Source organism: Acanthopagrus latus, chromosome 9 (genome assembly GCF_904848185.1).
Source record: "Acanthopagrus latus isolate v.2019 chromosome 9, fAcaLat1.1, whole genome shotgun sequence".
NCBI classification, from domain to species: Eukaryota; Metazoa; Chordata; class Actinopteri; order Spariformes; family Sparidae; genus Acanthopagrus; species Acanthopagrus latus.
In genome coordinates this window covers 16,814,256-16,830,821 of record NC_051047.1, presented here as the reverse complement: position 1 = coordinate 16,830,821, position 16,566 = coordinate 16,814,256, and the positions used below count along the sequence as shown (strand labels likewise).

General features: G+C 42.9%; 1 protein-coding gene across 1 annotated transcript in view; it reads left to right on the top strand.

Annotated features, from left to right (window-relative positions):
- The first annotated feature begins 1,354 nt into the window (after positions 1–1,354).
- Positions 1,355–16,566, top strand: part of kcnj3a (potassium inwardly rectifying channel subfamily J member 3a) — a 28,435-nt gene continuing 13,223 nt past the window's right edge. The window contains exons 1-2 of the mRNA XM_037110971.1: positions 1,355–3,044; positions 4,653–4,869. Coding sequence (XP_036966866.1) covers positions 2,367–3,044; positions 4,653–4,869 — 895 coding nt within the window. The 5' untranslated portion in view covers positions 1,355–2,366. The remainder of the gene's footprint in view (positions 3,045–4,652; positions 4,870–16,566) is intronic.

Here is a 16,566-nt window from a genome sequence, read left to right as displayed (position 1 = left end):
AACGAATCATTAAGTAATGCTTGATATAATTGTTTCAGTTTATTTTAAGGTGCCCAAAAAGAGTAACTAATGATTAGGTAATTAGTATTTAATTGGTCGTTACTAGATCATGTTACTCAGCGGCTTGTTCATAGTTAATAAGGAAATCAATTCATGAAAAAGGGTGTCAGTATGTCTATTCACAGATGTTTATGAACTTATCATTAGGTAATGGTTTGTTGATCCCTCTCTGTTTTTTAATAACATAGCATTAGTTGATTCCCAGTTATTCAGGATTTATTAATTAATGATTCATTAACCATCAAGTTGTTCCTGATTCATTCCTTCCTTGCTCCTTAATAACTACTCGCAATTTTGTACCTCATTTTAAAGTGTAACCGATATTTATTTACTATTTCTGGGCCGAAAATGATCAAAATTGATCCCCAAACATGACTCCAGCTAAAACTGGCTGATTTCAAAGCAGCAGTCTTCTGCGATTTTCTTGATTAAGTGATAATTGTTCTTCTTGCCTGCGAGTAAGAACATCAGGAGCGGAAAGAGAGGGGTGCAGAGAGGTAAATATGTGTGAGAGAGGGGGGTGGTGGCATGTTCCTCCTCCTGCCTCATGTGTGTTTCGAGAGACGGCGTGTAAGCCTGGGTAACTATGGTGTGGGTGTATTCCTCTGTGGCCATGATCTCGGTAATATGGTGAGTGAATTCTGAATATGTGCATACTGGTTTTACAGCTCTGTGGCCCCCCTGAGATCTAATACTGTTTGCTGTGAGCGTCAGCAGCTTTTTCCTGCAGAACTTGTTACTCTGTTAAGATCTCTTGTGTGCAGCATTCATCGAGTAAAGTGGGTGCAGTCACCCGTGGGATGGGAGTGGGGTCACCGGTGGCTCTTAGCACAGGTGACCCGGAAAAATAGGCAGCAACCAAAACATGGTGCATTTGTAAATGTCCACTACAGATGGGAGGGCTTTTCTTCCTGTGGAGGAAAATTGGGGAATATATTTGTCAAGCACAAGAAATATGGAGATAAAGGTGTTAATTTCTATTATTTTCTCAGGAGCCTTTTTTTTTGTATTTACAGATTTGGAGAGAGAGAGGGGCCTCTTCACTCTCTTATCAGAAGCTAAAATGCGGTGTGCAGTGTGATTAGCTGAAAGTCATCATGACATCTTGGCTGCAGCCTCACATATTTGATCATTTGAAGAAGAAGGAGAAGAAGAAGAAGAAGAAACTGTCAAATCAGGCAAACCCTCGTCTTCTTCTTCCCTCCTCCTCCTCCTCCTCTTCCTCCTCCTCCTGCTGCTGCTGCTGCTTCTCCACCACCAAATTGTCTGTCTTTGTAGTACCACTAGGCAACAGTGAGTGCATCACTGGAAACGTGGAAGTGCGCAGGAGCCGCGCAGGGAAATCGAAGGGAAAGAAAAAAAACGAGGATCTAACCAGCCAAAAAGAGCAATGTGTTGAATCTCCACGGCTGAACCATGAGAATCCAGTCGACATTTGTCTGAGCGAGGAGGGTGGCGGGGGGTGAAACGGTGCCCTGAAAAAGAGCCTGGCCATCAGCGTCGATGCGCGCAGCCAAAAATGACGACAGTGGGACAGTGATTTTCTTCCTCCGGCTCGGCATTTTTTTACAGTCATATGCTCGGATGCAATTCGTCTCCTATGTGTACAGCTCGCAGAGGAAAGACTGGAAACCGAATCTCCTCCGACGCTGCAGCCGCAAGTGCGCACAGAGACGTTTCCTGCTGGATTCCTCCTAATTACGCAGAGACACTGGTGCTTTTTACGGGCCGCCGAGGGGATTGTGAACTTTCGCACGAGAACTTACTCTGCGAGCACATTTTTTCCGAGCAGGTCGATGCAGCCCCCCCCAAAAAAAACCTTCACGGGCGATGAGTAATCCACGACGCAGCAACTGATACAAACCTGTGAAAACCTTGGACTGCGACTGGCGCGTGTTGGATACCTTATCCCGTGCGTCTCGTGTTTTTTTTTTTTGTTTGTTTTTTTTTTTAGTTTTTTTTTTTTTCTTCCTTTTTTCATATGGCTTCTACCATCGGGGTTCGTAAACTACTCGTCCGTTCTTGACATTTCATGGCTGTAGAGTGTGGAAACGGTGGTGTGTGGCGAAACAGGACGATGCAAGACTAACTGGGAACGAAGACAGCGCACTTTTATCGCCTTATATCCCCCCCAAAAAAACAACAACACAGGAGACATTGCGCACGGGCATCTGACGACTGCAGCAACTACAAACCCAGACTTTTCTTTCTTTCTTTCTTTCCTTCTTTCTTTCTTTCTCTTTTCTCCCATCATTGAATCCTTTGTTGTTTGTTTTTTTTCCTCCCTTCGCTGCTGTCATCGTAGTATGTCTGCACTTCGAAAGAAATTTGGGGACGATTATCAGGTAGTTACCACCTCATCTAGCGGGTCTGGATTCAACCAGCCTCCCCCGGAGAAAAAGAAGAAGAGGCAGCGGTTCGTGGACAAGAACGGGCGATGTAACGTCCAGCATGGGAACCTGGGTGGTGAGACCAGCAGATACCTCTCAGACTTATTCACAACACTCGTGGATTTGAAATGGCGCTGGAATCTGTTCATCTTCATCCTCACCTACACGGTGGCTTGGCTCTTCATGGCGTCTATGTGGTGGTTCATCGCGTACATCAGGGGAGACCTCAACAAGGCGCACAACGACAAGTACACTCCGTGTGTGGCCAACGTCTATAACTTTCCCTCAGCCTTCCTCTTCTTCATAGAGACCGAGGCCACTATAGGATATGGCTACAGATACATCACAGACAAGTGCCCCGAGGGGATCATTCTCTTTCTTTTCCAGTCGATCCTCGGATCGATCGTCGATGCCTTTCTGATCGGCTGCATGTTCATCAAGATGTCTCAGCCCAAGAAGAGGGCCGAGACTCTGATGTTCAGTGAACACGCGGCGATTTCCATGCGAGATGGGAAACTAACTCTCATGTTCAGGGTCGGCAACCTGCGTAACAGCCATATGGTCTCCGCACAGATCCGCTGCAAATTGCTCAAAGTAAGTGATGCCGCTTTTAGGTATGAGAGGAGTCCGATATAGTTTTTTTTTTTTTTTTTAATTGCTCGTCATGGCCCAGTCCATGTTCTTCTTGTCTTTTTTCTTTCTTTTTTTCTTCTTTTCTTTTCTTTTCTTTTCTTTCTTTCTTTTTTTTTTTTTAAGGAAACTCACACTGAAAGGCCTACATACTGACATTTTAAGCCCACTCCAAACTGTTCATGGAGAGGTATCCCTTCAAAAGACAAAGCTCCACTCACATTTTCAGCTTTGAAATAAGGACAGATGACACAAATCAGACTTCTGGTGACCATAAAACCATCAGCAGTCGTTGCCCAAGCTGTAGCTTCTGTGTAACAAATGTACATATGTAACAAGTGATAGAGAATAAATAATCGGTAAAGTTTCCTTATAGGCTTCAACAATGTGTCCCTACATCAGAGCTTTACCTTCATAAAGCGTCACAGCTTGGTGTAAATGTGCTCCTGGTCTTTGTTAGGAGATCGTCATGTATAGATTTCCCTGCCGTCCACCCCCAGGCTCCTCAAAAGTTTACAGTAAAACTATAAAAACACTTGGTAATGATCTAGTTATTGTGGTAAGATACAATACAGTGATAGCATAGGTGATGAAAAGTAGAGCCCGACCAGTTCCCATATAGATACGTAGGTCAATATCCACATAGTTCTTGCAGTGATTCCTCAAGTGTTGTGATCAAACACTTATATACGTAAAGGAGGCGAGATATTTTACAGTTTCGCCATCGACCTTATCGTCTAAAATGACATCAGTGCGCCGAAATAGTGAACTTAATTTGAAATGTAATGAGTCAAGAATCACCACCAGCATCGCTTTCTGAAAAAAGTTCTAATATCGTCCAATATCGCTGACGTACTCGCTGGTGCCAATATACAGTGCGAAGTTTTTGAAGCATTTCACGTGTTTCTCATCTTCATTTTCACTCCACGATTATAGTGGCCAGTCGAATGCCAGCATTCAGCTTCATCTTTAACTCTGTTTTACTGTCAGTTTTTCTCTTTTCTGTGCAAATACGTCACCCTCAAACTATGAGTGTAGGATGGTGGAGAGAGTCTTTAACCATAACTGTAAATCAAGACCTGACATCTCCATTAGATTACTTACACAATATTATCTGACACGTATTACTAACATTATGTCAATATCTCGTGTCTCAATATCGTGGGTAACGTGAATATGGTGGTATTGTGACACCACTGCTCCCCTGTGACGGTAAACTGAATACATCTGGGCTGTGGAGCACAAAACAAGACTCATGAAGACGTCATCTAGATCAGCTGTTTCTGACAACTTTATAGTCCAAACAGCTAATCGTTTGATCTGAAAATGGAAGCAGTCATTAGCTGCAGCCGTAGCTGAGGTGGATGTTGTCGCAGTAGAGATGCCTCTTTAGACGGAGTGTAAGTTTTGTTCCTGATTCCACAGTTGCTTTGTTGCACCGCACAAAAAAAATGTAAAAGCCTCGCACAAAGCCTCCCGAGAAGCTGCAGAGCAGTCTGTCTTACCCCCTTCCTTCCACCCCCCCAACACCAAACATCTCTTGTCTCTGTCTCTTCCTGTACGCTTCCGTAGTCTCGCCAGACGCCCGAAGGCGAGTTTCTTCCGCTGGATCAGTTGGAGTTGGACGTGGGTTTCAGCACCGGGGCAGACCAGCTCTTTCTCGTCTCGCCACTCACGATCTGCCATGTGATTGACACCAAAAGCCCCTTCTACGACCTCTCCCAGAGGTCCATGCAAACAGAGCAGTTTGAAATCGTGGTGATACTAGAAGGGATAGTAGAGACCACAGGTGAGTACACAACAACACTGTAACAGGCCTGCTTCACTGCGTGGCGAGGCCGCAGGCTGGAGGATGTGTTATTGTCTATTCGATGATCACGAGGCGCCACAACGTTGTTTTTTTTCAGCAACGAATCTTACTGATAATATCGAGCTCCTTCATCGTTGTTGACATCTGACACCCAAATGGACTCACTGCTGAGCTCTTGATTGCATTTTATTGATTTTTTTGTGTCAAAAATGCAGAGGGGCTTGTTATAGCAGTGGTTAGCATTTATATATAGATCATAGATGATTGACTTTGTCTGTGTGTTGAAGTTCCGAGCTAAATACGAGCGTCAAACACTTTAAAACTCCGACAGGCCACTGTTAGGGCTATATAGACAGTTTTTTTTTTTCTTCTCCTCATCTGAAACAAATCTCACTCCTCTGCCTTTTGTGCCCGCGCAGCACCTAGCTCGTGGCTGCTGCTGTTCTCGGAGGGGATAATAATTTGCTTTCTAAGGTCCCTTTGGAATTATGGAATCCCATCTCCATGAGATGAGTAATGCCCCGGGTGAAATTCTTCCACTGTGGTCATTTTAAATTCAACCGTTTACTTGACACAGCTGATGTAGTGTAGGGGGGAGCTCCTTCAGGGCTGCGGAGGGAACAGTTGTAATGGGTTGGTTCAGAGAAAGCAGCATATGGAGATGTGACAGAGAGGCTTACAGGCTGACACTGCAGACAGCAATTAGCAACAACAACGACAAAAAAAAAAGAGATATTCAGCTGCTAATAGATGGTTTTGAGAGGCGTTTAGTGCAGTTTTACTTGAGGCTGCAGCTGAGAGTTTTTGTGCTTGTTGAGGTTGTGACGCGCGTGGCGCCACGTGGATGTTAAAGGTGCACTGTGTAGAAATGTTGATCGGAAGAAATTTGGCCTAAACGACAAGTGTCTTTGTTTTCATGACTGATTAAACTGAACAAACAAACTGAACTTTAAGAGCAACACAGCTTCATGCTGTTTTACTTTGTATTTGGCGGACCCTGCCACCTTTCTAGCTTCAAACTGTGTTCTGCAGGACCTTGTTTTTCTCTGAGAACAGCTTGTTTATTCAGTTACGGGTAAAAAATAAACATTTTTGAGTTTGTATTATTACCTCATTCGTATCGTAAAATGCATAAAACTACATAGTTTCCTTTTAAAGTGTCATTATATAGTGTGAGACGTGCCAGTCATTCTGCTTCTCTCTATTACTGCGTCTTGCTTTGCTTCTTTTTATTTGGCTTAATTATTTATTGACTCAGCTAATTAATAACAAGCAAACATGTGGTGCAGAAATCAGAATTAGAGTAATTAAAATGTGCAGCTAATTAACCTGAAGCAGCCTGCTGCTGTGTGCAGGTCGTTTCTTTTTTTTTTTTTTAAGGTATGAAAATATGCTGCGCAGCGATGTGATTGGATTATCGTTGGTGTATTAGCAGGCGTGCGTGTGTGTGTGTGTGTGTGTGTGTGTGTGTGTGTCACAGGAGGCACGTGTGATCCGATCAGTGTTAATCAAACCGGTCCGGACGGCTCGGCCCACCTCTCGTGCCTCGCAGACACGGGAGGGGAGCCGGTCGTGGTCGTGTGAAGTCAGTGGAAAAAGCCTGATGTAGAAACAATCTACGGTTAAAAATTTATGTACAGTGAAAGTCTAAATCCTCAGACGCTTTCATTTCTGGCCAATGTAACTCTGTTTCCATGGCAACCTCTCCTTGAGTATTCAGGATTGCAGCACTGCACCTAAACTTAGGTTGTTTTCTTTTTTTTTTTCTTCTTTCTTTTTTTTTTTTTTCATTCCTATGGTATAGGAATGATTTCAGTAATAAACCGGGGCAAACATTTGATGCTGGAACATGAAATGAAACCTCTCTGTCGACGGCATCACCTGGTATTAAGGAAGATCTCCTCTGAAATATGAAAAAGCACACGGAGGCGTTACTGTACAAGCGCCTGCCAGAACAGGTGATACAGCAGAGGAAAGAATGAGATGAAATATTTATGAGGCTTGTTGTTTACTAGCGAGGAAGCTGCCCAACTCCCCAGATCTGTGTTTTTTTTTGTTTTTTTTTTGTTACTTGTGGAAAAAAGCACCACCTGGAACACGAGTTAAAATACTCTACGCTGCACATTAAACCGGCACAATTACTGGCTCTTTTGTCCTTCCTGCTGGATAATAACTAATAACAGACAAAACTGTGTGTACCCTTTTCCGCCATAGTAACCTTTTGTTCCCGGAGATCACACGGCAAATATTTCGGACTGACTGAAGTTAGGCGCAAGAAAAGAAAACAGAGGTGTGTGTGTGTGTGTTGGGAGAGAGCACGTAGGAACTCAGAATTGTTCCTCTCTGCTGTAACCTCTGACATCTCTACATTGTATAAAAAGGCATGAGCTGTTCCTCGATCCCTTTTGAACAGCGGCCCAAGGCACTTTTTGATCACCGCCTCAGTATGATGCACGTTTCCAGATGAGACATGTAGGATGTCTGGTAGCGGCATATTTTCCACCTGGAGTGATGCCAGTCGTGGCTTTGTGGTATCGAGTTGTTTTTTTTTTCTAACGCGGCTGCGGGGGGGATGTTGTGCTGCTGAGGGATAAATTGGCATTACATCACGTTGCAATTAATGTACTGTACAGGCTGCTCGGCCTGAAGAAGCAGGCTGGAAGGAGGGGTGGGTGGAGGGCACGAACAAGAGTGAAGTTTTTGGTCGCGGTCACAGCGCTAACAGGTATGATGCCTGGCACGGTGAGCAGCACAATCCGCCCCCCCAACACGCATCTCTCTTGTTACTACGGTGTCATTTTATGCATGTGCACGTCAGGCTCCACGTGCGAGCGGTTCGTCCTCGTGTTGCCTTTGTTGATGTGAATCTCAGCACAATAACACCAGGCTGCGTTACCTCTGCGTTGTTTGGGCACTGCGGGCTGTTTGGATAACAAAAGAGGACTTTAACGCTGCGAGAGTGAAAAGACAAGGAACGAGTGCAGCCCGGCTCATATTGTGCAGAGCGCTAATGCCAATTAATAATAAATACGCCGCGTGCAAGAAAATTAAAACATTTTCATTATTAAGGGAGTTATATATTGCAGAAGTACGCTGAACAACAAGCTGTGTTAACTCTCAGAGTCCGCAGTGCAGTAACATCTGCTCAGTCGTGAGATGGTCTGTTGAACAAACGAATCACAGTTTCTCTTCTGTTTTCCTCTGCGCTGTTTCTTTGAATTATAACATATGCATCAGAGATTATATGTATCAGACCGCACGATAAATCCAGCCAATGATACGAAGCCAAATCATTTACTCACCAAGCGCAGCATCTACACACTCTAATACAGTAGTTACTGGAGGAGAAGAAGAAAAAAGTGCAGCATGCCGTCGTGGCACTAACAACATCAAACTGCTGCACCCGGATAGAGCCGCACCAACACACCCTCACACCGAGACGACTGAGTGAGTCGATTGCCAGTGACTCCCGAAACAACGTGACCATTGCAGCCGACCAGTGACAGGTGTACAATGTCGTTTATTTGTCATTATACAACACAGGGTTGCATAACGAAATGAACCTTTGAAAACTCCTTTATTCTCCTCAGATTACAGAACAAAGGTACATACAGCATTTACATACACGTTTACATAAACACGAAGCGCATCTTCTGAATCTGCGTCAGGGTTCGCGTAAGCAGCAGCAACCAGATGGTGATGATAACGTGCTCGCCTGAACTTTTTCCATCAAAAGTTCCACATCTGGTAAACACCGTCCATCACCTCTGGCTGTGAGTGAGCACAAAGCATCGATGTTATAAACACAGAGTCCACCTCTTCTCGTAGTCCTGCGCTCCTTCGCCCGCCGAGTGCAACAGCTTTATCTGAGATGTTGTGGTGGTGACAGGTCACTGTCTGTGGTCACTGTCACAATAGTATCAGATTTCATGTTGTTTAACCAACCAGAGTTTCATTTTGTCCACTTCCTTTTCCTGTGTCTGGGCATTAGCCAGGAGCAGCCTTAAACCGAGCTGGATTAGCATCCTACGCTCGCTAGTTTGGTTCAGGTTAGGCACGTGAATTTGTTGTTAGGATTCTGAAAACATTTTGGTTCAGCTTTAAATAAATATTACTAGTTATTATGTTGCCTCTGTCCCTCTTCAGTTTCTGTGTTTGGTTCCTTACATTACATTATCTACGTGATGTAAATTCATCATGCATTCTTACCTCGTATATATCTGGGCACAAGCATTTAATTCCGCCATATCCAGGAGCAGATACATTTTGTAAGAAATGCATTGCTGCCGAAACTACATTGTTTTTTTCGACATGATTAAAAGTTGGTGTTAACAAAATTGTAATACATAAGCAAAACGTTAATTTGTCTAGTCCATAGTAATTGCTCTTGCGAAACAATATTTGTTTTGTAGTTTTGGGGAAGAAATTTCAATCGGAAAGAATCTGCGAAAATCTTCAGTTATTGATTTTCATGCTTGAACAAATGAAATAATGAAACTGTAATTGTCATGACTGCACAAACTGAATAAACCAACTGTCCTTAGACGACAGCACAGTTTCATGCGGTTTAAGTTTTTTTTTTATATGTGGCGGACCCTGCCACCTTTCTAGCCTCAAACAGTGTTCTGAACCTTATTTTCCCCTGAGAACAGCCTGTTTATTCAGTCATAGAATAAACACATATTTCTGAGTTTATATTATTACCTTATTAATATTGAAAATATAAAAATTCCGAGTTTGAATTTCCTCTCCATAACAACTTGTTTCCTAATTAAGACATCTTCTCGGGACTTGGTTGGCGTGTATGAGCTGAGCTTGACTGACAGCTGCCTGGCTCCACTTTGAGTTTTGTAACACCGTTTAGGGCGAGACAGCTCCGCCTGTTATCACTCGAAAAGCTCCACCCAACTTCAGCCTGTCAAATCAGATAGAATGATTGAAGACGCCTTGTGTGTTCAGCCGTTATTTCACAGCAGATATGCTAACTGGTCATAGTAGGAACAGCACAGGCGGTACGATTCTACTACTACTGAATAACAACGGTTCCGCTTCAAGTGTCCCAGTAAGCCATGATTGTAGTGAATGCATGAATTAAACGAGAAATTATGACTGTGAATTTGCAGAAATAAAATACAAATTAATGCATGTTTTCTCCAGCTACTGTTATGTGATGATTATGAGTAGGCTCTTCGAGGGAAACAGCTCGTGGCACTAATTTTCCAGTCCAGTGCCGTCAAACCATTGTAGGAAGAATGCGGAACATGATGACATAATTAAAAAGGCGCCAATCAAACTTCAAAAGGTGGAAAACAATGTCGGATAATTGATGGAAATGTGGTGTTTTCTGTTTGTTTCATGTATTTCATTTCAGAAGGTTACAGCCTCCACACCAGGGTCGGGACAAAATGTTGAGGCGGCAATAAATCATATTGCATTCTGTCATAAGATTATCAGAACCCTGGAGCCAAATATTTATGTTTACATCAAAACATGCAGGTGCTCTAAACAGATCCCCCTGACAGTATGGCCAATGTGGAGTCACTTCTCTGTAACACCACTTGTGTAAACTTCTGTTAAATGAATTAACACAGGTTAAAAAGAATGATAATAAGAAGAAAGAAAAATGTATCTTCTTTTAAACATTGTGACTCCAGCCTTTTGCCAGTTTATGGAAATTGTACATTGGAATGATGGATCACATGGACATGACATGAAGTGTGTGTGAGAGAGAGAGAGAGAGATTGTGTTAAAGGTGCAATATGTACGATTTTAGTTGAAAACACACACAAATACAACACAATTGTTAACAAAATGTGAAAAAAAAATCAATTATTTTGACGTTGTAATGTTAGTGTATTGTGTAGCAGACATATTAGCATGCTAACTAGCTAGCTGCAGCCTGTCCTGGTCCAACGCTCCTGTGTACATGTTATGAGTATGAATGTTTTGTTTTGTCTCAGGTCAAAAATCTGAATGGCTGTATGGTGATACCATCAATTTCATGTATGTGCCTGTGCTCTCTTTAGTCTCTCCAGTGAAGTGGAAGATCCAGTGGACGTTTAAGTCACGTGTTGCTTCATGCACATGATGATTTATTCGCTTAATCTGTTCCACTGCACTTTTTGCGCAATATTTCAAGTCTATAAATGTGTTACCAGCCTTTCCTTTGGAGCATTTTTAATGTTATTTTGTTTTCAGATTGTGGATGGAAATGTACCTGAAGGTGCTGGCCACACGACAGAGGCTTTGGCATAAAATTGTCAGCTTTTGTTGCGTTTTGGACATTTGTTCACATGACAACAGCGTTTCAGGGGCCTGGAAACACAAACCAGGGTGGTCCTTTTGAAAAACAGTGCCCTCACCGCCCTGAACGTGGAATTTAATGTTGTCTGTTGTCATGCTAACCCTGAGTGAGGCGGCCTGCTTAGTTGCAGGATCCCGACAGGAGGCAGCTAATTAGAATCCAGCCATTATGAATTCACCACCGTGACATGTGTAAAAAGTCTCATGTGACAAACCGGCCTCTTCATCATGAACATGAGGACAACAAATAGTGAAATAACGGCATTTTAATAGCATCGCAGGGTTATGTAGACCGTACCACCACAGAGCTGCCGATGACCTGACTTTGACTCATCATCTGATTCAGACCCAGTACAGTACGTGCAAGTCTTAAAATACATCAGGAGTTTAGATAAATGTCCCATTAACACCAGCAATGCTGTTCACCACTACAAAGGATTAAATACCAAGCCAGAGGCAATCTGTTCATTAGTGGAGCTGATTCTGGAGGACCCAAAATAAACTGTAGCTGCCAGGAACAGACGTTTAGGTTCCCCCGACCGTGAAGCCAATCAGTGTATTGCAACTAAATTAATTTAATGAATTCCAGGGTTGGATTTCTTTTCTTTTTTTTTCTTTCCACAGGATGCAGTTACCCAAACCTCTCGTGTATGCTGAAGATCGAATGTGTATTTATGTAATTTGAAGACGAGGCGGTTTGCAGATTAGAGAAATAATCAGCAACAAAGAAAAAAGAGCTGACGATTTATTTCATGGGGAAACTCATTTTCATTGCAGGTCTGTCAACACATTAATCTCTCACTGACATTTTGTGTGGTGTTTTTTTTTTGGATGGGGGTCCTAACATGGTGGCAAAACACAGCGTCGAGATCCTCTGAGGAGTGTTTTTTAAATTCACTCATCAGCTATGAAAAGCAATTATTCATAAACTGTATCATCAGCATAAACCTTTTTTCCCCCCCCTCTTTTCAGAGCGATGTGACTTTTATGCAAATGTGTGGGGAGTGTGCGAAATTCCGAAAAAAAAAAAAAGAATTAAAAAATGCTGCAAATAAGTCATACTTAGATGTGTTTTCCAGGATTTGTAGGCAGAAAGTTACTTCATGATAGACTACGCTGTTTATTCAAATGCTTATGTTTGTTTGCTCTGAGATTTTATTTCACTCCTCTGGTGAGCACAGCACATTCATAGTGCGGGCCCTGTCTGCCAGATACGTCTCAGACAAACTCCAAATACACTCAGAAAGCGTGGTGATTAATTGGAGTTGTATTATAATTACTGATATTCAGTTAAATAAATATAATGGAACACAATTCCCCCTCTTCAGCTTCTTCTCCTACTTCATCATCTTCATCTTGATCATCTTCTTTTTTGTTCTCCATCTTTGTCTCCTTCTTCCTCTTCCTTTTCTTCATCTTCATCTTCATCTTCTTCTTCTCTTCTTCTGCCTCTTCTTGTTACATTCCGGCCCTGTCTCCGTCTCTCTGCTGTTTGCGGGATGTCTCTGTTAAAAAACAGATTCAGGGCTCTTAAGCCGCATATGTGTGCAGATTTGTTGTTCCTGTTCACGTCCAAGTTGAGTCTCAAGTCATTTATTTTCTGTTGACTGCAGGTAACAATTACTCTCTGCTTACCGAACAAACTAATAAGCTCCGTGTTTGTGCACGATTTTCCACTGACTGTCTGCGCATGAAACATAATGTCATGTTTTCGTCTGTTGATTTGGTCACGAGGCAAACCACGGCACCAAAAGATCAAAAAAACTCCCTCCTCTTCGATGAAGTCAGGAGTTGATTTTGATTGTTTTCAGACGTTTTCTGTCAGCCCCCTCTTTTTCATAGTGCTACATGGCTTCCCTGTGATTCACTGCTATAGGGTAAAAAATAGAATATCCCGGCTATCTGCTCATTTTAAAGTGTGTGTGTGGGTGGCAGGGGGTTGGTTGCATATAGACTGGATCAACTGGTAATGTTTATTCATGTGTTTATGTGTGCATAGATGCAGCATTTGACTGGAGCGGCTTTGAATAATGAATCGCCTACCTGCGTGCTCAATATTTGAACTCTTTCAGCTGCATTTTTTAGATGTTTGGACCTGTGTAGTATGAAAGACAGAGAAATAGAGGCAGAAGACATTTAACATGAACGCGGGGATTAAGAATCGTGATCACATATAGTAATTCTTTGAGACGCTAGCCGCCGTGGTGGGTAAATAAAAAATCAATTACCTGACCTGTGTTGTGGAAGAAGAATTGTTATATAATACGATCATCATAGCCTCAATTAAGTTATTGCTGTTGTGCAACAAATATACGTAAAGCCTATATTTACAAAATGGAATTAAGAGTGATTATTGCTTTGATGCAGACGCTGTCTCGCACTGAAGCCAGCCAGCATAATTAATTGGAGACATCTATTGCCACTGATTAGCCAAGCAGCCAGTGTCATGGCCCGATCTGTGTTTTATCATCAGCAGCAGTAATTGAAATGAAAATGGAGAGGTTTCTCTCGCGCCCCGAGGCCTAACAGTTCCAATCATGTGAGTAAGAGGCCGCAGCCCCGGAGCTCCGGGGTCGCCTGACGTCGGGAGCTCCGGAGCTCCGGTGAACACTGGCGCGAGTGAACCCCCGGATATGAGCCAGCTGTGAAAGGCTGCGCCGTCCCCCGCATACGCTGACCATTATTCATTCCGGGTCATTACACCGAGAGTGCAGTGTCGTGCTCCCTGCCACGGCCCCGCGGGGTCGAGGGGTTAAAGTTGGCCTCAGTGGGGAAGCTGCCGCAGATCAGGTGAGAGCAGGAGTTTCCAATTAAATATAATGTGCTCAGGGTGAGAACTCAGGAGAGAAGTGTGTGTCCCTGCTGAGGTCCACCTGCGATACCTCCACGTGCTTGTATTCCTCGCAGCACTCTTGTTGAGATATATTTCACTCACTCGGTCCATTTAACTGTATTAACAGTACAGTGTGTTTTCCTCACTATCTACCCGCCTTGAATACTGCAGCATGACAAACATGAGTAATGTTTGCAGTGTCACACAGAGGTGTAGTGATTTCTCTCTGGATCTGAATACAATAATATACTGATACACTTTACTGGTAATGTTTTTTTAAACATTGTTGACAGTCTGTTATTAGTATTTATTATGTTCATTAAAGCTACAAAAGTCTTAACAGTTCTGGAATGAAAGCAACATTAGCATGGGGAAAGGGGAATCCTGCTTTTTTAAGAACCTGGGTCGAGTTTTTACTTGTTTTGTTGTGTGAATGATTTTTACTAACCAGAAGTTTCGCAATAGGCTGTAATGGCTTCACTGTAATCCTTCGGGGCATCTGCGACTGTCAAAATTACATCCACTACTGACAGGCTGAGGTAGTCTGACAGCATTATGGAAGCCACAGCTGTTGGTAATATGCAGATTAAGAGTGTTCATACAAACCACAAGTTCATTTGTAAAACAAAAGTCATGCTAATAGAACAAATTGAGTTTTGCTTCTTTAAACTTCTGTGCCGACCTTTAGTAAGATTTTGAACGCAGGGCTTTTTCTTTGAATGCAGCATTTTTATTTTGTGGTATTGCTACTTGAGTAGCAGCTCTGGATACTTCTCCCACACGGTTACACATGTCAAGATTGTGTTCTTTCCGTACACTTTCTGATGCTCATGTTTCCCAGGCTGTGCTACATACTGTACATTTGCAGAGAATGGACACAATAACATGAAGTTCCCTCCGATATCACCACAGAGACAAGTCAGCACCTCACACAGTCTAAAAATGAACCGAACTTCATCAGCTTTACAAAGATTTTATGCAAGGGTGTGTAGTTTTATCAAAAGGTGTTCAGGATATTTTGTCCACCCCCTGTATACTGGCGTCTGCTGAACAGCTACCCATTCTGCTCTACATGAAGCCAGCCGGTTCTAGTTTGCACGCTCTATCGAGCAACTGAAATTGGCATGACTAATTTCAGATAAGTAAACTCGGGTGTTCTCCAACACATCTGTGAGATTTACCTGCTACGTCTACTGTACATACAGTAATTGCACTGGGGGTGAACTCTGCATAATGGGCATTGCAGCGAACCGGCTATGACATCCTGGATTCATTATCCCTTTTAGATGAACTGTGCAGGCTTCCCAAGGGGGAGCACGGTAATTGTGTCTTTAGGGATTTGTCAAGTCCCTGTTGGATGGCAATAAATCACTGGGAGAGGAGGTGTGGTGGAAGACCTGGGATGAACTGTGTGTGACGAAAGCACCGGGAACGTTCCCCCATTCCCCACAATGCCTCAGTCGTCTCCTCGTGCCATGAGGGAGATAGGAATAATTGACCGGTTCTCGGTTGCCTTTGTCTCGGAGGGTGTGCATGCCATGTTGTTGTGAGGGGGACGCTTTTATGGTAATTCATTAACACAAACTGTGGACCTCGATATTAACCCCTGTCGAGATGATGGTTGGACACTCAGGGCAAAGTGTTGCACTTTCATAATTGAGATGATATTGCAGCTCCACTTGTGTAAACCCTAACCCCTTTTGAGTAAAATGCAGTTATGTTAATACAGTGAACGTGTCAAAACAGCTAATTGTGCATATTGAGACAGGTTGCCTTTAAAACATGCCATTCCGTAAGGTACTCTAAGAAATGACATCACAATGAGCAAAATCATGGGGGACCATTTGTATTGCAGAGCTCAAAGGTTTAAAGCACAATGGTTTTGTTGTAGACACCCAAAATAAAAAGTATTAACCTTAAACTGAGCATAATAAGGGATTTTTACGAGGTTATAAAAAATAAAGGTTGTGATGCACTTGCAGTGTTAGCATTGATCGGTGGAGCTGCAGCCGTCCCCGAAGTGCAGGTGAATCAATCCTGCGGCCTAAACACAATGCCACATGAACACGTCGTCTTCCAGCCTTCCTCCGGGAAGTCTCTTAATGTTTTTGTCACTCAGACGTGCTTAAGTTTACCAGAATAATCTTTAAAAAAAAAAAAGTTTACCTCTCCTTAGCACCATCTGAGCCGGAGATCTCTTAAGGCTTAAAAAAAAAAAAACCTCTTGTCTCCCGGCTTTCAGCTGCGTAACTCCTCCTCATGACTTAAGCAGATTTAATAGCTTAGATCAATATGAGATTATAGCTCTCACTCATCCAGTCTGTTTTATGGAAAGAAAATGACTTTCTGATCATTTCTTGCTCGATTCATAATAAAGAGAAAATCATTCACAGCCCTGGTAGGTTTGGACACATCCCAAGTGGGTTTTTTTTCTCCTGTATGACCAGTAGTGCTCGTTTGGCCTAAAGGAAATCCATAGATTGCCGTTTTGCTCAACTGGCTCCCTGTACAGCAGTATTCAGAATTGCCCTCACTTGGTA